The sequence below is a fragment of the Misgurnus anguillicaudatus genome, chromosome 22 (genome assembly GCF_027580225.2).
Source record: "Misgurnus anguillicaudatus chromosome 22, ASM2758022v2, whole genome shotgun sequence".
NCBI classification, from domain to species: Eukaryota; Metazoa; Chordata; class Actinopteri; order Cypriniformes; family Cobitidae; genus Misgurnus; species Misgurnus anguillicaudatus.
This window is the reverse complement of record NC_073358.2, coordinates 8,859,909-8,886,914: the sequence shown is the minus strand read 5'-3', so window position 1 is coordinate 8,886,914 and position 27,006 is coordinate 8,859,909. Positions and strand designations below refer to the sequence as shown.

General features: G+C 35.7%; 1 protein-coding gene across 13 annotated transcripts in view; it reads right to left on the bottom strand.

Moving 5' to 3' along the window:
* The window catches only part of kcnt1b (potassium sodium-activated channel subfamily T member 1b), a 123,154-nt gene that overhangs the window by 13,643 nt on the left and 82,505 nt on the right, over positions 1–27,006 (bottom strand). For 7 of the 13 annotated variants that reach the window (XR_012365597.1, XM_073861181.1, XM_073861191.1 and 4 more), the window contains 14 exons: positions 26,070–26,222; positions 24,727–24,962; positions 23,226–23,246; positions 18,580–18,793; positions 14,519–14,624; positions 14,142–14,314; positions 13,291–13,362; positions 12,054–12,188; positions 11,844–11,955; positions 11,472–11,573; positions 9,062–9,145; positions 8,214–8,342; positions 7,981–8,001; positions 4,557–4,848 (listed from right to left, as the gene is read on the bottom strand). Coding sequence is in view for 12 of the 13 variants with exons in the window: in XM_073861181.1 (XP_073717282.1) it covers positions 4,557–4,848; positions 7,981–8,001; positions 8,214–8,342; positions 9,062–9,145; positions 11,472–11,573; positions 11,844–11,955; positions 12,054–12,188; positions 13,291–13,362; positions 14,142–14,314; positions 14,519–14,624; positions 18,580–18,793; positions 23,226–23,246; positions 24,727–24,962; positions 26,070–26,222 (1,850 nt within the window). In the remaining variant the exon portion in view is untranslated. The remainder of the gene's footprint in view (positions 1–4,556; positions 4,849–7,980; positions 8,002–8,213; positions 8,343–9,061; positions 9,146–11,471; positions 11,574–11,843; positions 11,956–12,053; positions 12,189–13,290; positions 13,363–14,141; positions 14,315–14,518; positions 14,625–18,579; positions 18,794–23,225; positions 23,247–24,726; positions 24,963–26,069; positions 26,223–27,006) is intronic. The other 6 variants (XM_073861182.1, XM_073861187.1, XM_073861190.1 and 3 more) reach the window with 3 other exon arrangements.

Genomic DNA, 27,006 nt, shown 5'->3' with positions numbered 1-27,006 from the left:
TTTTTCATTTAGTAGCCTAATAATTCTGCACACTAATAGTTGCCTAATAATGATGTACATAGAAATATTCTCTTAATAAAGCCAAACTTTCACTTTTACTACTTAAATGTTCAGGTTTGAGGGTTTGTTAACATTTTAAATTGACCAAGAGCACTGTAGTTGTACAATAACAAAAGTAATCCTCAAAAATACAACTTGCCTAATAATTCTGCACTCCCTGTACACCTTACACCTGTCAAAGTACAGGACATTGTTTCAGACTTATGAATGAATATATTGCGTAGTGAGGTCTAAAAATCTAAGAACATTAAAAGGCAGGAATCTGTAGGATTTAAATAAAAATGGTAACACTTTACATACAGTATGGTTGCATTTGTTAACATAAATCATACCACAGGGCTAAAGGCTTAATTTTGATTGGTTGACAACGTTCTATAGCAATGCATTATTTGTCAGTAAACGCACACTAGGCATGTTGCGATAGTGCTTTAGCCTCTCACCGATTAGATCACTTGCCCGGCGTGGCACCGTATTCCACCGTGGTTTTGATTTTTTCTTGTAATTAAATCATTTAGTTTCATTAGAGAGAGCAGAAATTCAAACTGAATGTGTCTTCTGCCTGAATTCGGTGCAAGCTAAACGCGCGTCACATCACAGAGCAGCAGGTGTCAGATTTCATTTATTACTGTCAAACTGTGTGAGGCGAGCTGACTGACATTGACGATGGCAGAAGTCGTGTGCTTACTCGTTTTGTTATAATATACATATATAATGTTCTATATAAGCAAGATCATTTTGTTGTTGTGTTTTTCATTAAGAATTAGGGATGCATAACGATTAATCGGAATTAATCTATAACAAAATAAAAGTTTTTGTTTACATTATATATGTGTGTGAACATTACTACATCGGGTGTGCGTTACTTTCAAATAATTCAACGGACCGGAGTCAATTATTTGAAGAGTTTGGTTCCAAAATGCGATAAACGGCATTTAAAAAATATCAGTATTGTATCTGGTCAGTATTAAAAAGTAAATTCTTTATTTTACGCAAAATCCGTTATCCGCTGTGTTATTCGGTCATCTTTTCTCCCTTTTTTCCAAACCGTGACAAACGCCACTCCTCCTTCTCTACAGAATGCAATAAATCCGCTTAACCAATCACAGCGCACCATTCAACGCATTTTATACAATCATGGCGGCACTTTGAATACACATAGAATCCAACTTTTCCTTATTTTCTTTTTACTTCGTGGTCAACAAACAAACAAAAGCAAAATAGTACTTTAAATGCATTGATAAACCTGTGGTGATTTTCTGTGGCGGGGAAGAAACGTAAGCCATCAAATTGGAATAATTTACGTGAGAGGCAATCGGGCGAAGGAAAAATGTCGGCTGTTGCCTGTCCTCACACGACAGCATCAAGCTTCTGTCATGCTAACACATTGACCCCGGGGGATCTTATGAAAAATGTTCCATTATTTTCCATGAAGTCAACGATAATCGAGCAGAACCAAAACATTTTACAGCTGATCGCTGTGAAAAAAGTTCAGCGACGAGGTCCCAAGGATGACAGCAGCAATGATTGTGTTCTTAATATGACAAAGTAAGTGTTTTGATTGATGCCATTAATGTTTATTTTTTAATCGGTGTATACTAGGGATGTAACGGTATTATACATTTCGTGGTATTGCAGTATCAAATTTTCCCGGTACAACCGTGGTCACATGATTCAGTAAAACGTTAGGTCTTCCGGGCAACACGTGTAGTTTTTTTCCGGCGTGAGTGGAGGGACGCGGGAACTACAGTTCCCATAATCCCATGCGTGCCACTCTGATGCCTCTCTACAAGTGGAGCGACAATGGCGGAAGCAAAAGATACGCAAATTTTAAATCTGATGTGTGGAAAAATTTCGCGTTCGCTGTGACAAGAAACGAGAACGGACAAAATGTGATGGACATACAAAAAACGAGTGTGAGTAAGTCCGTGAATGAGGAGAGTGTGTATGCCGTTTCTCAATTAGAAGGCAACCTCCTTAGGTCGCATATGCAGGCTGCATCCGTCATTACATGCCTGGTGTATTTAAGTTAACTGACTATTACATTCGCAAGCCATAAGCGTGTTACAACAATTTATGATTAAATAACAATAATAGTCAACTTAACAAATTTTAATATTCTGTATGCAGCCTACTTTTCATTTTTACTGGGTTGTTTTTGTTTTCAGGAATTGACTCATCTTAAAACCCATCATTTTTTTCTTGATTCTACAATCACAACTGTTGCTTTCATAGGAGTACCAAGCATTAGCATTAATAATAATAATAATAATAATAATAAACTAGGTCAATTGAGGGAGTGACTCAATTTCTAAAACCTGACTAATTGGGAGTTGTTTAAAGTTGATAAAACTGAAACTTATTATTATTTTTTTTTATTATGAAAATTGTAAACACTTTGTACATTGTAATGTTCAGTCTTGTTTAATAAACACTTATGTCAGTTTTTAAGTCTCCATTTGTTTTTTCCTGTAAATGGTTCAATAATTACCGTACCGTGGGCACCGCACCGAAATACTACCGTATCGTGAATTTTTGACACCATTACATCCCTAAAGTATACCACTAGTCAACTAAATGAATGTAACATGGCAAAGATGAATGCACATTTATATATTAATTCAATAGATTTATAGCATTAAAAAACATTTATTTTTATAATAAATCTTTGAAAATCAAATTATGGATTTGAATTTTTTATGTTATTATAAACTAAAGATGCTATGTGAAAGTTTGTAACAGAAAATAGTGGTTTTCATCTTGTCACTTTCTTGCTATAGAAAACACATTTTTACCGAAATCAGTCAAAATGGATTTATTGTGTTTTGGAAACAAACTCTTCATATACTTGTCAGTTATACTGTTTAAGGGATAGTTTACACAAAAATGTAAATTCTGTTATCATTTTGTCATCATCTAAATCTGGATGAATGTCTTTTTTCTGATGAACACAAAAGAAGATACTCCGACAAATGATGGGAAGCACACAGCCGACTGCAGCCATTATCTTCCATAGTAGGAAAAACAATTATGATGGAATTCAATGGGTACCGTCAACTGTGCGCCCACCATCATCCATCAAAATATCTTCCCTTGTTTTCATCAAAATAATTTTTTTTTTTGGGTGAACTATTCCTTTAATAAGAATATTTGTCAGTTATAGGCTTAATAAGAAACGCAACTACATTGTAAAGTGTTACCAAATAAATACCTTACAAACATTTAGATGATGTTTACTGAATAAAATATATATTGTTCTTTACCAGCTTTGCAATCATGCATGCTGGGAATTTATTTACAAACGTCAAATAATTCTATAAAAACTTTCACTTGTTCTTCTATCCTAACTTTTAGTTTACAATGAAACTATTACGATATACAAAAAGCATTTTGATCTAAAATGTTTCTAATAGATAAAGTAACATACAAACATATTACCCACATTGTTTTAATTTTTCATCTGTCATCTATTTAAAGGGGCATTTCCCCCATAGAAACATTAATCTTTATTGAAAGTGCGTCATATTTGTAGTCGAAATGTAACATACATTTAGAATTTGGTGCCTATTTGACAAAGAAAAGGGATGTTTGTAGTCTCACTCCCTCAACAAAGATATTGCACTTCCTTCTTTCAATGAAGCAAAATTATGATTTTACATCATTGAAAGAAGGAAGTGAAACACTGAAATCTGTATTTCTCCTGTCTCAGCGGCAACTAAGGAAATGATGCATGACCATTCAAAAACATGACTTGGGTTCTAACTATACAAAGCTTAATGCAAATTGGTGAAGTGTCCCTTTAATGTTAATCTGATGTTTTAGCAGAATAGTGATTGGTGACTGCAGGCATCTTACATTGGTGTAGGAAAGACTTCTGCAATAGTGATTGACATTTACAAAAAAGCAATGTTCTAGTGATGTCTCAATATATCAACAGGTTGATAAAGGGGCCATGGCATGAAAGTCTGACTTTTTCCATGTTTAAGTGCTATGATTGGGTCCCCATTGCTTCTGTCAATCTAGAAAATGTGAAAAAGATCAACCCAGTAACTTAGTTTTGGTCAACCATTCTCTACAAGCACATGAAAAAATAGGTCATTGAAATTTGGCTCTCCTTATGATGTCATAAGGAGCTCTTATTATAATAATACCACCCCTTAATCTGCACTATCCAAACACAGCACTGCCATTTAGTGCAGAGTAAAGCACAATTGAGTTTTAATTGCAACAAACCACAGTGTTTGAATTTCATCAGCTTATTTGGATTTTAAAGGACACCCAAAACGCCACATTTTTGCACACACCTACAAAGTGGCAATTTTAACTTGCTATAATGAATTATTTATATAGTATTTTGAGCTAAAACTTCACATATGTGCTCTGGGGACACCAAAGATTTATTTGACATCTTAAAAAAGTCTTGTGCCATGGCCCCTTTAATGATAAAACCTTAAAGATTTACACCAACGTCAATACTGACTTTCCCTTGTCAAGCTTACCGTATCCCACAGTGGGCAGCCCCAGATGTTTCATTCGGTTTTTTACCAGCTCTGACAGTTCCTGTCTCTCGGATCGGCGGTACAGGTTTAGCCGCTGTTGATTGATGCGTTCGGCTCGACTAGGCGGTTTGGTGTTTTTCCTGCTCAATCGTCTCGCCCACTGCATGCTCTTCTTCCTCAGGAGCGGATGCTCTGATTGGTCACTCCCTGTGGAGTTTCTGTGGGCTGCTTTCTCCTTCCAGGTTTCCCCGCGGTCTCGCGTATCCTCGCAATCTTCTACAGACACCTGAGACTGTCGGCAAGACAAACAGGTTGTCAATCGAATATCCGTTAAATATAATTTTTAAGGTGTCACTTGACAAGGGACAACACTTCTACAGCGTTTATTAATCTCTCAGTTAATTTCAGCATTTACTAACACATTCAACTTTAAAAGTTGTACTGTTAAGATTAGTTAATGCACAATTGACTAACATGAACTACAATTGTATTGGCATTAATTAACATTAACAGAGATAAATAACCATTGCTCATGGTTTGTTCATGTAACCTATGCGTTTACTAATGTTAAAGGAAAACACCACCGTTTTTCAGTGTTTTACTATGTTCTTACCTCAACTTAGATGAATTAATACATACCTATCCCTTCTCAATGCGCGCACCCAATCCCCGCACAGCGCGCTGTCAATGTGCCAGCATCTAGCCCAGCCCCATTCATTCCCCAGGATCCAAACAGGGATGAATTTAGAAGCCACCAAACACTTCCATGTTTTCCCTTTTTAAAGACTCTTACATGAGTAGTTACACGAGTAAGTAGGGTGGCACAGAATAAAACATGACAATTTTTTCTTGGCACGCAGTAACATCACACCTAACTACTCCCCCTCTAGTTCAAACTTACTGCGCCCGAGGTCAAAGTGCTGCAAACTAAGTCCTCTCTCTCCATACAGTATAGTCCTAATTTTTATCTGCTTATTTATCTATTTATTTTGTGCCACCATACTTACTCGTGTAACTACACATGTAACAGTCTTTAAATAGGGAAAACATCCCTGTTTGGATCCCAAGGAACGAATGGGGCCAGGCCAAATGCCAACACATTCACAACATGCAGTACAAAGATTAAGTGCACACATTGAGTAGGATGACCATACGTGCCATTCTTCCCAGACGCATCCCGTCCAGGATTTCGGTACGTCTTCCGGAAGTCGTATTTGTTGACCGCATACGGCAGTCAGTTAAAAACATAAGATATACAATCGTAGTTTCATTCTTACCTTAAAATGTAATGGTTGCTTTTCTGTAATAATAATAATAATCCTCTATGACGTATGCGGTCGACAAATATGACTTCCGGGAGACGAACACAAAATCCTGGACGGGATGCGTCCGGGAAGAATGGCACGTATGGTCACCCTAGCATTGAGAAAAGATAGGTATGTTAAAGGACAAGTTCGGTATTTTACACTTAAAGTCCTGTTTTCAGATTGTTTATGATGAAATAGAACGGTTTTGACAGAAATTTCGACATATGCGGCTGCCCCGAGAATTTTAGGGTGTTTGTGTTTCACCTCCCACCTCTACAATGGGTTTAATGGTGCACTGGAACAATCCTTATCCAAATAATTCTGGTATATCAGATATGAGCAGAAAGCAAAATGTTGTTTTTTCTATCTTTTCCCCACAATGACACATAAGTCACAGTGTCCTACTAATGCTGAAGTCATTACTATAGCAAAAAAACGTAAATACGGTACATACGGATCCATTTAGACATCATCTAAAAAAGGTCCAAATTATTTATGTACAGTGTGAGCAAAGCCACAGTCCCATTGTTATAGGATATTTAAATAACCAGTAAAACATATAATGATAATCAAAAAGAATAATGAGATAAAATGACATCAACACAAAATTAACCCTCTTAAGCCCCTATTTTCTGTATACGTTAGAGTTCCGTGGGGGTCAAAATGACCCCAGAAATTAAAAGAGTGATTACAAAAAATATATACATTTTTAATGATACAAATAATATTTCATTTGTTTTGTTTACTTCCCATCTGTACATTAATGCTGTGTTTTGGGAGATATGAAGTACTTTTGTACCTGTTTACCTCTTAATTCCTCAACTACACCATTAGCTTACCTGTAAAATATCAAATTTTGTGAAAAATTCACATAAATTATAATCTAAATTGTTTTTATATATTGATCAAGATGTTATGTGTTGAATTTGGCCATCAGGTGTCTCAACCCCCCCCCCCCCCCCATAAAAAACTGTTTGACCAGCAGAGGCCCATAGAGACCCATTGATTTCACTGATGTGGCCAACTGCTCACATCACTACTTTAGTGATACATTTTGTGAATAAAATAGTATAATTTTTTGTAGTTTTTGATGCATTTTGAAATGTCTGTTTTTACAGAAATTTCACAATGTACGTGTGTGTGTGTGTGTGTGTGTGTGTGTGTGTGTGTGTGTGTGCATGTGTCTTTATGTGTGTGTCTGTGTCTTTATGTGTGTGTAAGTTTTGCTGTGACACTGTGTGTTTGTGTGCACGCACTTGTGTGAGCACTAGAGCCTTAAGAGCATTAAATCTTTGTTTTGCATGATCTGTGGCTGTATTTTGCCAATTCTGTAAAAAATGCTCTTTGTGGCAGTCATACATTTGTGTGTGTCTGTTTGTGTGTGTGATTGAGCATGTCTTTTATATATTGAATTTGTGCTCTAGTACCAGGCCTACTTTTCTGTGTTGAAATTTTCAGATTTATTCTGGATGCATTGGTTTTATTTTGACAAATAATAAGAAAAAAATGTTTTTTTAGCATTTCCCATTAATTTTCAATTGGGGTCATTTTTACCCCCAAAGGACCTCTTTTGGTAATTTTTTAACACATCTTTAAAACCACCAAATCAAGCCAAGGTTTTTTTATATGAATATTGACAGATAGTCTAGAACAGTGGTTCTCAAACCGGGGGCCGCGAGATGGTGCCAGGAGGGCCCCAGTTTTATGACATTTTATAAAAACATTAATTTATCATGAATTCTTTGTAATTAAACAAAAAAATAAGGCTACTAACCAACAGCACTACTTTGTATATTTTAATATGTTTTGTCTAATTAAAATGTTATGTTTTAGAACAAAATTGTCATAAATTTTCTTTGGGGGAGGCACGAAGGTATGCACCGTACACAAGGGGGCCGCACGCTGAAAAGGTTTGAGAACCACTGGTGTAGAAAAGTCACAAAATCTTATTCCACTGAGGTGAAGGGAACCATGTTTTTTAACTAAAGAAATGTGGCTTGGGGGTAAGATTGACCCCAAGGGTCTTATAAGGGTTAAACAAATTAAGACAAAAAAATCAAATAATGCATCACTTCTAAAATAGTGGGGGAGAAATGATGCAAAGTCAATTATCTTACCTGCTTGCAAACCTCCTTAAACTTGACAAAGCCATGATTGTGAATGATCAAAATGAGAAATGATTAGCACAAAGATCAAGCACAAGCCAAAGTCAGCCGACAAAGCCATGAAATAGACACAAAATTTTCAACACTGAACAGGATTATAGAAAGACAAAGTGATGGATCGTATCTGCTGTGCAAGTGTCTAAAGTCTTCAAACTCTCCGATCTCTACATCTGACCTTATCTTACCTCTGAAGAGGAGAACATGTGAGATTCAGTGCGGTATATCCCGATGGGAATCTCGGCACTGGATGAGCACAACTTCTGAAACAATCTTCCGTACGTCCGAATCCATAAATCCTCTTCTGTTACTTTCATCTGTTTCGAAAGAGATGATTTGTATAATGTTTCATTTCATCTGAATGAGAACTAGAGATTCTCACAGAGATGTATGGGTCATAATTCACTCCAATCTCAAAAGTAAAAGATACTATAACCTATTTTGAGGACTTCCATAGGTAAAATCACATATCTTTTTAATAACTTAAATATTTCTCTTAAACATTAATAAGATTTAATATTAAATTGCAACTTCCATGTAGACCCGTGTTGTATGTAGATTAAACTGCTCATTCTAAGGTAATAAAAACAATACAGTATATTATGTAAGGTCTTTATACACCACGGACAATATAGTTATATATATTATATTGCATTTCTGTCAAGAGATCCTCCTTAAATGTATCAATTCATTCATTTTTTATACTGCTTATTTTTTTAGTGAACAATGCAGTCTGTCCCAGTTATTTTGGGCTGAAGACAGGAGAATTTCCTGGACAGGTGCCCAATGTATTAAATATATTTTATGACCCTGGCATTTTTGTGAGATTCACCCACTAAATCACATAATATTGTGCTTTTCACACCCTCGGTTCCAATCCAGTAACACTGTTAGCACTTACTGTATCATCGTGTGGGTAGACGGGGTCAAATAACCATAACCGTCATTATGCGTCCAGACCGAAACAATGACTACTTATGTAAAATGACAACCGGCTGTGTGTGGGTGTGTACAGTATGTTTGTGATCACACTTACAGCACAGAGATAACCAGAACCTGGCGTGGTGTCGAGACCCAACAAGAGCCTTGCGATGAGAATCATATAGTCCTTTACAAAAGACTGTAGGATAAATAGAAGAGAAACACAAGAATAGTCACCAGCACACATATGATGAACTCCAGACCTTAAAAAAAACGTAAAACGTGAAAGTTGGATCTACCAAAAAAACGACTTTAAATGGTAACACAAAAAAATTAAGTTTACTGCACTTTAAATGTGCAGTAGAATGTAAAACTGTATTTACCTTGGCGTAGGTGAATAAGAGTTCTGTACATAGTAATAACATATCGTAAACGTCAAACACGATTGTTTCCTTCTTCTTATGTAAACGTCATGCATGCAAAAGACCACTGTATGCCCCAACATTAAATTACACATTAAATGAGCTACAATGTTGTTAAAATGCTAAATACAAAGTTGCGACCACTGAGTTAGCACTATATGCTAGTTAAAGCTATATGCTAGCATTTCCGCAGAATTTTTAGTATCTCTAAGTGCATGGTCTAAAGCGCATGGTGCACAGTCTAAAAGGGCGTGTCCGAATCCACTTTTGCTATTTTAAAGACAGAAAAAATTATCTATGCGCCTAGCGCACAGTCTAAAAGGGTTGTTCCTATTCTCGTAATGAGTAATGGGTGTGTTTTGGGCGTAACGTGCAATAAACCAATGAGAGTTTCAGCTCTCATCCCCATTAAAAGCCAGTTGTGCTCTCGCCATGCTGATTCCCTATTTAGATGGCAGAATTTTTAAAGGAAGAAGACCACCAGTTTAAGATTGACGATAAAAATTGCGTTGTTTTTATTTGTATTGAAATTGCTTTTTTGTATTAAAAACTTTAAAAGAAGTTTTCTTTCAGTCATGGATGTTAAAATAGCAGGCTTGTAATCGCTGTAAATGTATGGATAGCCTACATGATATGTGTAATCTCAAAGAATAATTTACAAAAATGCAAGAAAAGGTTTGTACTTTAAAAATTCTTTATTTGTAACAAACAGAAGATAAATAATTTACAAACGTGTGAAGAGTCTAAACGTTTTAGAGCTCGGACAGCGCCGTGAGTGTTTTGAAAGTATTACTTAAAAAAGGTTCTCATCTCACCATATCCAGATGTACAAAGTTATCATATACAATAAATCCGTGGGGTAGCATTAAAAAAAAACATTTAAAAGTAGATGCAATATTTGCATATGTTTAAAGCAAAACAATCAATTACTTACAGGCTACAGGTAAAGCAGCTCTTTACACATCCTAAAGTCTCGTAATCGGTCCTTATTTATGTCCAAGAGACTCAATAATAATAATTTACATTTTAATTCTTTTAATGCATTCTTTGGCACTTTTAGGTGAAAAAAATTAAGGTACATTTTTTTAATTAATTGAAAATTACTTTAATTGGTGACACATAAAATGTTAAGCTTTATCAACTTAATTTTTTTCACTTAAACTAAGAAAATTTTAGTTATTTAAGGTGTAACCAATTGAAGTAATTTAAGTCAACTTTCACTTTATACAGTCCAAGAAACCCAAAACCATACTCGTGTACAACGCACAATTCCTATAATAGTATATTTAAAAAGTATATATGATAAAACAAGATGATCAAACATTATTTACAAAATAAATATGTGTATTTAACTTAAACATTTTTGCCAATGAAACTTTGACATTAATTAAACATTGACAAAATTAAAAGTCAATTGATTTCTTATTGATGTATAAAGTCATCTGTATTTTAATGCTACCTAATACATTCTAATGTATTCATGAGAATTAGTTTAAGATTAAGCAATTTGCTACACTGAAATCTTTATTAGTTGTCTTAAATTTTGAAGTTTAATCCAATTGGCTTTGCAAGTTATTAATTCTAAGTAACTTATTATTTTAAACTTTCATAATATGTTTAATTTACTGAATTACGTTAAGCAATTTCATCTTGTTTTTATAAGTTATAGCAACTTAAAAAAAAAAAATTATGTTAAAGTGTAATCGACATTTCAAATATTACATTAAAATGACTTGCAACCAATCTGATTAAACTTAAAGATTTAAGGTGGCTTTAAAATTTGACACTGGGTAACTTAGTGTTAAAACATTAAAATAATTTAAAAATAATTTAACTAAAAAAAAAATACTTAAATTGGTAACACTTCATTTATTTTCAACTTAAACATTTGAGTTGAAAAAGCTTACATTTTTAGGTGTTACCATTTTTTTTTTAAAGGATCTGACTTTTTACTTTTTACAGTGATGTACTCTCTCTCAATATATTTCTATAATAGTGTATATTCATATACAATAGGGTGCCACAAGGAGGCGCAAGATTTTCTTTATAAATGTCTGTATGAGAATGTACAGTGCAGTACTAGGATGTGATGTATGAGCTTACTTGATATAAGAGAGTATCCAGCATACTAATACTAAACACTCTTCCTGCAGCGAACGGGAGGCGAAACATGAATGCCAGATTAGATCCCTTATCTCTCTCTATCTAAAGAAAAGGGAAAAAAGATCACATAAAGATTAACGCCTCCTTCCACTATTGAGTATTTCATACAGAACCATCTGGTGATTTATTACACGGCATAAAGTTTCAAAATTTTCAGTCACAACAATAAATCACTTCTGCGTCGCTCTAAAAGATTCTTAATTGCCCATATTATAAACTAAACTATCTGCACATGAGCGATGGTTTATCAATATTTAAATTGTCTTACATGAATGCTAAAACAAAACACAGAAATTTATTAAGATATGAGACCTTTTCGAGTTTGGAGAGAGCCAGTGAATAGCAATCTTTGGCACGAAACTGCATGAATCTCATATTAGAAGGATGGGTGAGCTCAGTGATGATGCTGAGACTTGGAAACAACCTATCAGAGGAAAGAAAAACACAGAAAGAGAAGCCAAAAATTAGTTTGATGGTTAATAACAATTCGTAAAAGAAGCAATCTGAGACGAATATGCGCACCTGAACATGGTCTGAACGTTGACAATGGTTTTAGCATCTGCCATGTAGTCTTCTTCTGCGCTCATTGTGCTCTCCTTATCCACCACCACCAGGTTATCAGCATAGATGATGCCACACTGCAGCAGGTTGTCCAGACTGTGACAACACAGACCGATGACTCAGACTGATCTCAAATCATTCACATTTATATGTGTGTGTGTACTGATATGCAGTCTGATACCACTAGTGAAAATCCTACTGTTTTATATTGTTACTTGTAAAACATTGCAGCTACTGTTTTACGAGTATTAAAGGTGCAGTGTGTAATTTTTAAAAGGATCTCTTGACAGAAATGGAAAATAATATACAAAACTATATTATCAGGGGTGTACAAAGACCTTTCATAATGAACCGTTATGTGTTTATTACCTTAGAACGAGACCTTTTTATCTACATACAAAGAGGGTCCCCTTACATGGAAGTCGCCATTTTGTGCCGCCATTTTTCTACAGAAGCCCTTAACAGACAATTTTTTTTACTAAGTTGTCTCTGACGATGACATGTTTGTCCGGTGGCAGCTACTGTAGCTTCTCTATGTGTTTCAAAAGCAAGGGGTGAGCAGACTACGCCGTTGGTTGCAAATCGCAACCTCACCACTAGATGCCGCTAAAATTTACACACTGCACCTTTAAACATAATACAAATTTTATACAGTCATTTATAACAATTCGGTTCACAAGCCCAATACTGCTTTAAACTTGCTTCACCAGTTAGTACTTTTTACTTTAATACTTAAGTATATTAAAATAATGAACTGTAATTTTTGTGCCTTATTAATTATTAATAATTATTCGTCTTTGGTACATAACTTTGTTTTTATTTTGGAATCCATGAAGGGGTACTTGGGCCTTATTGATAGGGCTGTGGGGGTACTTAGGGTTAAAAAGGTTGGGAACCACATCTATGATATCAAGATCCAAAAATCACCAAGGAACCGCAGACGATTCCGGGCCGGATCTGCACTTGATTCGCACCGGAGCTGACGAATTCGGCGCAGATCCTGCCCGGAGTCGTCATTATAGTAACATTTTCACTGTCACAAAGTTGCGTATTTGATTACCGATTCAGACATAATAAACGTACTTTGAATTTAATATAAGTCATAACAATTATTTTTTTATTATGTTAAATTAACATCTAAATACCAGATTTTCAATGGAGTCTCAGACATTTGGACTTCCCTGTGTAAGACACTTACTTGTCTATGGTACCAGCCATGTAGTACACCATTGGGAAACAGCAGATTGCCTCTAGAAAATGATTATCAGGCCTGAAAAAAAGTGTAAAATCCACCCACAGCTAAAGTTTATAAAGGTTTATCTACCTTATAAACATCTCAGTGTAAAATGCATACGCAGGTAATGGCAAAATTGCTTTTGACACATCTCAGAGTTGCCATGGAAACTCTGAGGGAAGAATTTACAATGTGAGAGACAATTCTGCATTACTGATAGAAAGCGTTTTAGGATCAAAATGAAAACAACACTTTAGAAAGCTTTAAATAAGAGAGCAATATAAGATACATTAGAAACTATGACAATTTGGTATGACCACAAAAAATATATTTTTATGTATGTAAGCGTTTATATGTCTTACATTGTCAAGTTAAAGAATGTCTGATTATTTAAAGAAATAGTTCAGCCCAAAATGAAAATGATCTCAACCTCAGGCCATCCCAGATGTTCTTTGGCTAAATGCAAATTTGAAAAAATTTGAAAACATCTAATACTGTAAGTTTGTACAATGTACGTTAGCATGAATCACAATGCTATATAAAGTTCTTCGCCATGACACCATAGAGCAGGGGTGTCAAAGTCAAATCCTAGCCAGCAAGGAAATGTTTTCTGTGTTGTTAAAGTCACAATGTTAATCAGACAATTAGCTTTAACATTTGGGATGGAATGAGGGTAAATAAATAATGAGAGAATTTTAATTTTGTGCAAACCATTCCGTTAAAAGTAGAAAATCATTTTACTGACAGCTGAATTTGCTAAGCCATCAGTCTAAACGGAAACATGCTGTGAAAAAACAATGAGGCCGCTCGCTCACGGATTATCCAACAGCAGCACGATGGGATTCAGCTCTTTCCGGGGTCTGTAATACGCTCGGAGCGGAACGATGAAGTTATACAGGCCGTTTCCAGCTGTTTCGGCAGAAACGATAATCAGCTTGTTCTTGAAACCATACGCCTTGGCGTCCTCGAAACTGTTATGCCTGCAACCCTGAAAAATAAAATAAAACACAAGATCCATCAATTTACATAAATCGTCAATTTATTATTCTTTTTATTTTTTATTATTTATCTTAAGTTAATGTTTCTTGCACAGTTTTTATTTTACATGAACTATTGAGTCCATGGTTCTAAAGGGGATGATCTGAATCCATATTCAATATTTCAGGGTAAAATAAAAAAATGTAACCCGCACCTTGTCAAGCCGTAGGCAACAAAATGGTGCCTTCTGGTGTAGAAGGTGGCAAAGTGTTGGGGAGCTTCCAATGTATGGTGAGTTAGGAGGATAGCCTTTGATATACCTTATAAACAGAAATATATAGACACAGTGTCAAACAAATAACCAATACAAAAACATTTAGGTATTTATTGCACTATACATACATAAACCCCATAAATGACTGACTAACAATGATCTATTACATTAACAGTTAAGTTTCTTGAGCCCATTATATGATGCCATCAATAGAGGGCGCTGTAATCATTGCAATTGTACATGCTGTTCTATTAGAGCTGTGCCAGGAGATTCCTTATCAACTTGTGTGTGTGTGTGTGTGTGTGTTTGTGTGTGTGTGTGTGAGAGAGAGAGAGAGAGAGAGAGAGAGAGACACGCAGTTCTGGATGGATTGACAAATAGATAGACAGATAGACAGACTAGACAGATTATATAGACAGACATAGACAGATAAACAGATGGTTACATAGACCAGACAGACAGATAGAGATAAATAGATGTAGTGCACGTGTCATCGCAACAATAGAGACAGAGTAAAGTTATGCCAATTTGAAAACCACACCCACCGGGTGGGGGACAATCCAACCATCTCCATTGACTTTGTATTGCGAGAAGCCGCCTCCTTGTCATTTCTGGCTTATAACAAAAAACAGAATAATGCCTAAAAGCTGCTGTGTGACGAGGTGTACAGCTAACAAGCCAAAAAAACAGAAATACGTTTTTATAAGCTGCCGAGCCGTAAAACCCAGCCTTTATGGAGAAAAAAGTGGATCGGCGACTACGTTTCCCTCTAGTGGGCGTAGTTCTACTAATATGATTACAATGAAAAGTTGCCTGTTTTCACTTTTGTGTTTTTAAACGTTCGTTTTTTGGGGTCGACAGCTTATTTCTGGGTTTTTGGCTTGTTGGCTGTACGCCCTGTCACGCAGCAGCTTTTGGGCATTGTTCTGTTTTTTGTTGTGGGCCAGAAATGACAGGAAGGCGACCTCTCGCAATACAAAGTCAATGGAGACGGATGGATTGCCCCCCCCCCCCCCCCCCGGTGGGCGTGGTTTTCAGGTAATGACGTGTTGCGCTCTGTCTCTATGAAGTTATGGTTCAGGGGCCTCATTAAAAACAATGCTTGTCAATGTTTAAAGCCTTTTTGAGCAGCAAGAATGGCTTATTTTCCAAAAACACGCAAAATCGGACAAGCAAAAGTGCGCTCAGTCTGCTCAAACCCTGACGTGGCGCTAAGCACTTTTCCACGTCAAAGACAGTTTTTATAAATATGGACTTTGCTGTGGATTTTTGCGTACACACACTTCACAATCAAATCTGTATGTACGCACGCTTTTTAAATAAGGGCCCCAGCTCTTTAAAATGAGGGATTTACATGCAGATGAACATTCACAACGAGAAATGTCAGCAAACTTGACTAAAACATGAATCAGGGAGCTCGTCACTATCCGCACTGAAGCGGAGATCATTTAGCAGCATAAAAGAATATGCTCATTGCTTATAATAAACAAAAAAGCATAAGCATCATCGCAACAAGATATATCATTCAGCTCTTTAAAACAGGGGTTTTAAATGCACATTAATATTCACAATGAGAAATGTCTGCAAACTGGACTGAAGCAGAGATCAGGGAGCTCGTCAAATATCCACTTTGAAGCTGAGATCATTCACTAGAATACTAGAACAGTGCATCACACGCTCGTTTACAAAAAATGCGCGCACATGGTTTCTGGAGAGAGAAATAACGGATAATAATCAAACTTCAGACACTGCAAATAGATAGATAGATAGATAGATAGATAGATAGATAGATAGATAGATAGATAGATAGATAGATAGATAGATAGATAGATAGATAGATAGATAGATAGATAGGTAGATAGATAGATAGATAGGTTTGGTTGGTTGCCAGATAGTGGCTAAGGTGTTTGCGTGGGATTTTAAGGCGTTGGTTCTGTGAAAATCAATAATTGCACAAAGTAAAAGCACACCCAAAGGGGCTTTAATACAAACCATTGCACTCTATCTTTCACATCCTCCAGACAACTATTAAGTAAGCAGGTACAGCTTCTATCTAAAGACGCTGCTAAAAGATGCATCCTTAAAGGTGCCAAAGAATGCAATGAAATAATCTGTTAAATTGTTCTTTGATATTTACATAGAAGGTATGTAACTTTATTAAGTGCAAATATTATCCAGAAACGTTTTACATGTCCATTTACAACCCAGGGATTTGTCCATAAAAAAAAGAATAATATTGAGGTCTGCTCTGATTGGCTCTGCTCTACACTGAGGCTCATGCCAGTAGTTTATTTCAGTAACCAGACCTTATATGTTTGAGGCTGTATCAGACGAAAATACAGATTTCAATTGTTTGGAGATTGTTAATGAGTGGTAGGTTTTTCGTCGGTCTTAGCACACAATGTTACTACAGAAGAGTCAAGTTTTAAATACGAAAAATATCCATACTCTTTGGGTAAGTTTTTGCGCGATGCTAATGGTCTAATCAGATTCAATGGATTATGCTAAGCTATGCTAAAAGTGGTAGCGCCAGACCCAGAGATCAGCTGAATGGATTCCAAAATGGTAAAAATCAAATGTTTAACTCTAGAGGAGCTGTGCATATTTTCAAAAAAAGTGGAGTGTCCCTTTAAAACTCATCTTGGAACATCAAAACAGAATATGTAAAGATGATAATAATTTCTTCACTGCCTTATTTAGTATACGCAGAATATTAAAATTAGTCCCCTTCTCTACTCAATCGCACAGCTCGGAGCCTCGGACCATATATATATATTTTTGAAAAAAATTAGTTACTGCCAAAATCAGTATTATATCAGGTCAGTAATTAAAAGTAAATAATTAATTTTACGCAAAGTCCAATATCCGCCGTGTTATTCTGTCATCTTTTCTCCCTTTTTTCCCAAAATGCGATAAACGCCACTCCTCCTTTTTTACAGAACGCAACAAATTCATTCCTGATATTACAGCGGGACCATTCACGCAATGTAAACAAACATTGCGGTGCGCTGAGTACACGGAGTCCTAGTTTTCCTCATCTACTTTGTACTTCGTGATCAACAAACAAAACAAAATAATACTTTAATGGCATTGATAAACCTGTGATGGTTTTCTGTGACGGGAAAGATTGTCATCAACATCTAATAATTTACGCGAAGCACTCGGGAGACTGGTGCTTATCTCCCGCCAGCATCAAGCTTCTCATGCTAACACATTGACCTCGGGGGATCTTATGAATAACTTTACATTATTTTACTCAAAGTCAACGAAAATCGAGCAGGACCAAAACATTTTACAGCTGATCGCTGTGAAAAATGCTAAGCAACGGCGTGAAGTATAACCGCTGCAATATGACAATGATCTTAATATGACAAAGTAAGTGTTTTGATTAATGACATTAATGTTTATTTTTTATCAGTGTATATATAACTGTTCAACTAAATGAATATATCATGGCAAAGATGAATGCACATTTATACATTGATTGAATAGATTTATAGCATTTTGAAAAAAAACTGTCATGGATTTATTGCATTTTGTGGAAAAAATAATTCGTTTTTATAATAAATCTTTGAAAATCAACTTATGGATTTGAATTTTTTATGTATTTATAACCTAAAGATGCTATGGAAAAGTTTGTAACAGAAAATAGTGGTTTTCATCTTGTCACTTTCTTGGTATAGAAAACACGTTTTTACCGAAATTTGTCAAAATGGATTTATTGCGTTTTGGAACCAAACTCTTCATATATATATATATATATATATATATATATATATATATATATATATATATATATATATATATATATATATATATATATATATATATATATATGTAGATAGATGCAGCATTCGACACATAAGACACTACCGCTGGCTGGTCCATTAAAGAACATTACGGTTAAATGGAACTATACAGTCTGACAAAGAACCTTTAAGGAAGCTATAGTTTTAATAGTGTAGTCTAAACCTGGCATAAATATCAAATAATAGATTTACTCTAATGCTGGTGCTCCCTCCTCATCTGATTGGTTGGTCTCATCTTCAGACGGGTCACTGAGAAGGTCACAGGGTAGGATGGCAGAAGAGTCAGCAATCTCCAGGACGGGTGCGATGCTGGGTCTGCGACTCCCGGCTCCATTTTCTGTAGGCAGGGTCAGCTTACTGTTGTCAGCCGGTGGATCTGGATTCTGCAGGTCAATGGCCACAGTTCCTGTAATGTAGGACAAATGAGCCATATGAGGATTTCAGGCCCTGTTTACAGCTGGTATTAGATGCGTTTTGGTTGACCGGATCACATACAAGAAAGACACATTCCTGTTCATACCTGATGTTTAATTTGTCTCTTTTGACCGATTATGCTCTGATTACTTTGATGGGACGGTCTATGGGCGAGTCGTTAGAACACGAGTGGGAGAAATGAGGGGTCTAAATAGATGTGCGTTGCACACTAATATTATGTCAGAGTATAACTGTTTGTGTTGTTAGTAAACATGCTGCACAACGATTTTGGGCTTTTTCAAATATTTCACAGCAATTGATGAAATAAGCTTGCACAACCTCACACACTTGAAAAATGAAAGAGGTATAGAGCAGCTGCTTTCGTTTTAACCATTATGGGTTCACGCTTGAAAATATTTTTTGTGTCATCACCAAAATTTTAGGAACAGCTTACCTGTTTTGTAGCTCAACTTTGACAAGATAACCACAATGCTTTAAATACATTTAAAACACATACCTATCGAAAAAAAAGTTTTTTATTTTAGTTTGATTAAAGGCGGAGTCCATAATGTTTGAAAAACGCGTTGGAAAAGGAGATGGGCCGACTACCAAAACACACTTATAGCCAATAAAATAAAATCAAATGCCGGGTTGCGTATGTGTGGGGCGGGTCTATCAACAGAAGGTCCAGATTCTATTGGGGTAGGGGCGTGTTTGTTTAGGTAATTTCAAATATCAACATTGGCTTTCAAACATCATGGACTCCGCCTTTAACTCCTAAAAATTATCTTAAATATGACACACAGAGCACTTAGCGCATTCTGCAAAATTGCATGTGCCAGCACGCAACAGTGCAACATCGATACAATGAAAAGCTATCCAAAATTTACAGACCTAAATTAGATTAGAATTTGCCTTTATAATAAATAGAAAATTGTCAGAATCAAGTAACAAGATGCAGAATAAATGTGTGTTAAGGGGGCGCACACAGGACGCACACTTCAGTGCGTCGAGCCGCGTCTATGAGGTATCGTAAACCGGAAGTGCATATTAAATAGCACGAGCATCGTCAGATAGCGTCTACTTCAAAATGCAAAATATATGTTAGCATGGTTTTGATTTGGGACAAATATGATGTTATTTAATGTAAAACTATGTGAGTGGCGCTCTGTGGCGCGCCATTTGAGCAACTTCCTGAGTCGTAGCTGGGCGGCGCGGACAGGCGCCACCTGTCGGCACCGGTGTGCGTATACTCATAGAAAGCAATGCGTTCGATTTTTTTTTAGAATGGCACGGCGCTGAGCTGCGCGTCCTGTGTGCGACCCCCTTAAGATGCCTAAAGTGTAGGGGAACAAAACACAAGTCACAAATTGTTAAATCAAATAACTGCTTTCACAGACAGGTTCTTTTATGTTGGCTTCTCATTTATAAACATATTTTCTCCCCCCACAGACATATATTTTGGAATAATAAATATATTAAAAATAAGAATAAATCAATCTTTTACGACAATTAGGTTCAAAATGATATTTTATTGCTTTCGCATATGAATAATGACAAAGGTTATTTGCTTACATATTCTGAATTTTTAAAGAAATTTAATATCCCAATATTGTCAAAAAATTATTCGATGCTATTCTAGCTGGTTTTTTAAGACTATAACAGGGGAAAACAGATTCTGATAAGAAATTGACTTTTCAGAAAGAAATTCTCTTATGGGATTAATACTAAAGATTTAAAACGTAATAACAGATTTTTAGAAGCTTGTTTCATCATCCTGTAACTTGTAGAAGCAAACAATATTGGGGAAATATTTTTGGGAATTTAAATTGGCCTTTAATTTGGACTTACAATAATAAGTTACTAACAAAGTTAATGAGGTTTATTTTAAAATTATACATCTAATTTACCCAACAAACCAATTCCTGCAAAAATACAAAAGGGATATTTCAGACTCTTGTGTATTTTGTAATATTAACAAAGAAACTATTCTACATCTTTTCTTTGATTGCATATACTAGATTTTTTTGGATTGATATTGAACATTTAATTGAATCATTCTGTGGAGAGAAAATCAAAATACAGAAAAATATGTTTTTTTTCTTTTATGGAAAAAAAGATCATATTTTTTTAAATCTTATGATAAGTTTTACATTCATAAATGCAAATGGGCTCGGATTAAGCCCAATATTACCCAATTTAAGGTTCAGATGAAGATTTATTTTGAAACATTGAAAGGACTTTCAAATTGTAAAGCTACCAAGACTACGGCATATTACAGTGCGTTAAATTCCTCATTTTGAAAGAGTTGTATTGTATATCCTCTTTATTTCTTTAAATTTTGTAGAATCTCTTCTTTTATTCTTTAAATTGTATTATTTTTATTTTAAATGTTATTTGTAATCTTTTACAACTGTTTGCTTACAATGTTGCTGCATGATGCTTTGATTGTACAATATTTATGATACAAAAAATAAAATAAATAAAAAAGCCACCCTGCTGCTAAAAACATGCACATAAAGAAGTTATGACGGATAAAACACGACGAAAAAAAACTCAGGATTATACATGGTCTATCTTCCAGTCATGTTGGGTATTTTAATAACCAATACAATATATTTATTACAATGCAACGCTTATAAACATAGCCTTTAGCACTGTAGAATACAATAAAATGTTATATTATAGTTTCATAATTCATATAGTTTGTAGCAAAAACATGGTTTTAATCCCACTATTTGTTGTGTTTTGATGGTGTGCCAAGATAAGCTAAGCTAACGTGCACTTGCGTCGTGTTATAGATATGAAAAAGGTTTTAGGAATGGTAAAGCTCATTGAAATGTTTTGTTTTGGAAGAAAGGCATTTGAAACAAAGTCAAGGTGAAGTGAGACATTTAATCAAAGAAAAGAGGGATTAAAACACTGTGAATAGATCGTTGTCAGTAATTATAATAATTGCAAAAGAATGATTTAGATGGCCATAATTCGTCTAAAAATGTGTGAATGTTTATTTCCCTTGACATTCTTACTAAATGGGTCAGTCTGACATTAATAATGAAACAATGCATTCAAAGAATGTATGCAAAGATGTGAGTAAATAAATGTTAGCATTTCTGAGATGTCTTTAAAAAAATACCTAATGACATGAGTTTTAAAGATAACATCTTCAGATTTGAAACACAACAAGGTCAGTGCATTTCTAGATTCTTGTAGGGACAATTTCAATTCGTATCAAATGTATTTTGTAAAGTTATTAGAAATGTATTTTTAGCCTTCATAACTAAGTGTTTTCATTATCACAAAAAAGAATTCAGTCTTTACAATAAACTTCCAAGTGTCTGCTTTGAAATTAACTAAAACTTATGCTTTTAGTGCAAAGGCTTCATGAACTGTATCTTATTTTAGTTTGGGTTTAACTTTTTTGGGGGTTTTCAAAATGGGGGGTTGACGATTAACTGGATAACACATCTGTGATGATTCGACTGTGAGATTGTCAAATCAGGCTTCTCCTATCGAAGCATTGAATCTTTTAAATATTTGGGGTCACCCCTAGTACATTACATATTAAATCAATAGGCGGAGAGTAGGTGGTCTTTTGTGGCTGTTCGACTACATGAGCGTCTACACCACAGAAATAATCCGGTCGAATGCGTTTTCGACTACCTTTGAATGTGGTTGAAAGTGGACGAGCTCAAACTTGTCACACCATGTTTCTATTAAGCGTTGTCCATCTATGATCCGATCGACCAAAAAACATCTTAATACCAGTTGTAAACAGGGCCTAAGTTACACAAAAGGCTGTCCGCCAGTGAAATGCAAAACTGTAGCTGTGATTGGAAATGTCTGCGCAACTTTCGTTGCAATCAAAATGGCCAGAAAAAAATATTGCCGTGTGTCTCTTGCCCACGTGACTCAGAATGAAGGTCAATTCCAGTATGTTCATTTTACACAGTATTTCAGCACAAGATCTCCTAAAACTGACTGAAGTTGACCTTAACCCTGATTTATTGTTCGTAATGAATGAACACTGATTTGCATACTTTTCAAATCAGGGCTTCGCAACTAAAATCTTTAAGCACTGCATGGTTTCATAAAAATGCTTTGGGTAAATCTTGTGTAAGTATATATTAGGTGCCTCTGCTAAATTTTACAGGTAGATGTGAAGACAAAATAACTTATGATAAAACAAAGTAGCCAGTTGATATTTTCATACATGCAAGTGCAGTTTCCAAGCCAAATTGGGAAAGAAATCCTCCTCGCTGGAAACGAGACGCGACCCGTGAGCTCTTTAAAGTGACGGGAATGAGAGCGACACAGAAGAAAACATTTCTGTAAATGTTAACATTTACAAAGACATCAACAGATGATGTCTTATGATTTAACTTATGACTCTGTTGCTTAGGAAGACACATGCTGACACTTACCATATGAAGTAGACTGATCAACTTCAACAAAAGGAAAAACAATCGAAGGTAAAGTCTATATGTTTGCATGAAAAATTATCCACATAGTCAATATTTTCCAGCATCTATGTGTCGATGATACATCTGTTGATTAACTTGCGCAAATTAAAACTTGTATTTATGCTGTCTTCATAACTAACGAAAATATCAACATAACTAGCACATAAGCTGATTATTTAAATGATATTTTATCCGTTCTCATCTTAATGTGTTGAGACATTATAAATAAGCCATTTATATGTAAACACTATCGCCATGCAGCGCTTTCAACTTCTGTCTTAACCAATGCTGCAAATCTGGGGGCGGGGCTATCTGTCGAAACGATGGAAGATGTGTGGAGTTTTTGAGAAACAATATGCAATTCCATTAGTGTAACTATTACACACTGAAGCTGTAAAGAGACCAGTATCTGGTCTTTGTTAACTTGAGTGAGACTATTTATTAGGGTTACATGATATTAAACCAAAATGCATTATGCGATAACTTGCTAAATAATCCAGTATTTAAAAATACTGCACATTGGTGATATTTCGATATACACACAACTAAAGGATTATTAGGAACACCTGTTCAATTTCTCATTAATGCAATTATCTAATCAACCAATCACATGGCAGTTGCTTCAATGCATTTAGGAGTGTGGTCCTGGTCAAGACAATCTCCTGAACTCCAAACTGAAATGTCAGAATCCAGTATGTGGCAGTCCTGTGAGCGAAAATGCCTTGTTGATGCTAGAGGTCAGAGGAGAATGGGCTGACTGATTCAAGCTGATAGAAGAGCAACTTTGACTGAAATAACCACTCGTTACAACCGAGGTATGCAGCAAAGCATTTGTGAAGGCACAACACGCACAACCTTGAGGCGGATGGGCTACAACAGCAGAAGAACCCACCAGGTACCACTCATTTCCACTACAAATAGGAAAAAGAGGCTACAATTTGCACGAGCTCACCAAAATTGGACAGTTGAAGACTGGAAAAATGTTCCCTGGTCTGATGAGTCTCAATTTCTGTCAGAATTTGGCGTAAACAGAATGAGAACATGGATCCATCATGCCTTGTTACCACTGTGCAGGCTGGTGGTGGTTGTGTAACTGTGTGGGGGATGTTTTCTTGGCACACTTTAGGCCGTTTAGTGTCAATTGTGCATTGTTTAAATGCCACGGCCTACCTGATCATTGTTTCTGACCATGTCCATCCCTTTATGACTGCTGTGTACCCATCCTCTGATGGCTACTTCCAGCAGGATAATGCACCATGTCACAAAGCTCGACACATTTCAAATTGGTTTCTAGAACATGACAATGAGTTCACTGCCACGTAGAATTAAGGCAGTTCTGAAGGCGAAAGGGGGTCAAACACAGTATTAGTATGGTGTTCCTAATAATCATTTAGGTGAGTGTATTATGCAGCCCTGATATTTTTAATCCACCTTATCTGGTTTATTTCTACTGCATCCTCACCCATGCTTGCGATGATGCTTTGCACTGGTAGGCGAGAAGGTGCGTCATACACGCCGGCGACCGACATTCCTTTGCTGTGCTTTTCTTCCTGTTTGAAGATGAAGGCAGAGTTCTCCTCCTTTGTGATGTTGATGTAGTAGCAGGTGTCTGTGGCAGACATGATATGACGTGGACCAGGGTTCAGAAGGATACTCTTGTTGTCTTCTCTCTTTGTACCGATTAAGCAGACCCCATATCTAAGGGCAAGAAGGAAAATAAGGTATGAGAAGCTGTGCTTCGCTGTGAATATACAGAATTCAACATGAACATTCACCAGTGTTGGGTTGGGTGTAATGCATTTCAATTACTGTAATTAACCCTCATAAGCCCTTGGCATTTACTACACAGAGCCGTAGTTTACTGACAAGCTGGGCCATACCGCACACATATCGCAGGTGATACGTCTGCAATAATTAATGCGAAATTGCCCCGATTGTCAGTGAACTATGGCTTTGCTTGAGGTGCTCAAGTGTCCATGCAACACACAATATAACATTAATTTGCAGTTTTAGTCCACAAATGCAATAAAACAATCATAAAACTGTTAGCAGATAAAAAAGAATAAAAATATTAATATATACACTATAAAAAACTGCTGAGGAAAAGTTCTACAGGAAAATGCTGTTTTTCAACAAAAACAGTAAAAAACTGTAGAAATTTGCATCCTTGCATCCTAAACTTAAATTGTTTAAGGCAATTGGTTTTCCAAATGAAATGAGTTCCAGTGTATTAATACAGTAACATACTGTTAATTAGGGGAGCGGTTATTTAATGGTAGTAGAACTGTAAATTAACAGTAGTTTACAACTATGTTAGAGTAAAAAAAAATTACAGTACACACATACATTTAAGCGCATATGTTTATTAAAATACGATCCATACTGTATATTAATACTCTACAGCCCCTGAGAAAACAGAAATTGAAATATATATATTTCAATTTCTTTTGTATTCTGTGGTAGATCTATCTAGATTCAGGTTTATTGTCTCTGCAGAAACAGCTGTAATGTCTATTCACTGTCTCAGAAATGCGAGTTATTAAAAGCTAATCAGAAGTTTATGATGAAAAAAAGAACTTTAATAACCCCTGAACTTGGGTATAATAATCCAGATAACTATTGATTTGACTTTATAGCTCACAGCCAGAATAGGTGACATTATGAATTCATTGATTCATTTTAAGTGTTCAATATAATTAAGCGTCACAGTTTGTGTTTTAATATAGATATAAAAAAGATCAATTTACACATCACATTCTGTCTTACAGTCATGGAGATGAGAGTCAGTGCTTCACAATTACTCACTTTTTATGCGCATGGAAGGAGGCGTACGTGAAGCTCTTCCCATCATATTCACCGAAGAACTTGCTGTCCATCAAACGGATGTGATAAACTTCATTGCCCGAGCAACGGCCATACGTTCTCTGCCACTGTTCTGGAGACGTCTGCCCTTCTTGTAACATTACAAGAAATGCAATTTTGCTTGGAAAAACGTTATTAGACCTCATTTACGCCACACTTTGTGTAACGTCTCAAGTGATCACAAGTGGGCAGTGATGAATACAGGTCCAAATGGAGTTTGGCATCTTGGAAAAGTATTCAGAGCCGACCACTCACAACACTCAAATGTCGTGTCAAAACAAGGGCTTAAAACTTTGCCACATAGGTACGATTTAATAAAAAACAACCATTTGCTTGGAAAAGATTAAATAGAAGAGGACAAAACATGTTTGTTATGCCTGATGTTATGTAAGGGAAAATTTATAGGCAGCAGGTTGTTAATAAGCCCCGACAGTGTTATCAGGACCCGAAGGGAAAGGGGCTTATTTCGCGATAACAACTGGATTTGAAATATTTTATCTGCTTCCATGAGGAAAACACTTTCGGTTTTAAGATAAGACAAGACCTTCAAATGTCACAAACACACTATTTGGTTTAACTATTTGTAAATATAATGTTATATATGTTATTAAAAGACATATTTATATGTAATAGTAAACCGTACACTGTAAAACATTTCTGTAGAAATTACAGTATTACTGGCAACTAGCTGGCAGTAACTTACTGTAGATTTTACATTGATGTTATTAACTGGCAACAGTTTGTTCAAAGTTAAATGAACATGAAACATTTCAGTCTTTATCTTCTACAGTATGTTACTGGCAACCAAATTCTTTACAGTGTAACCATATTAAACCGCATCCGTGTAATCATGTTTGAGTGGTTGTTATCTGGGAGTTAC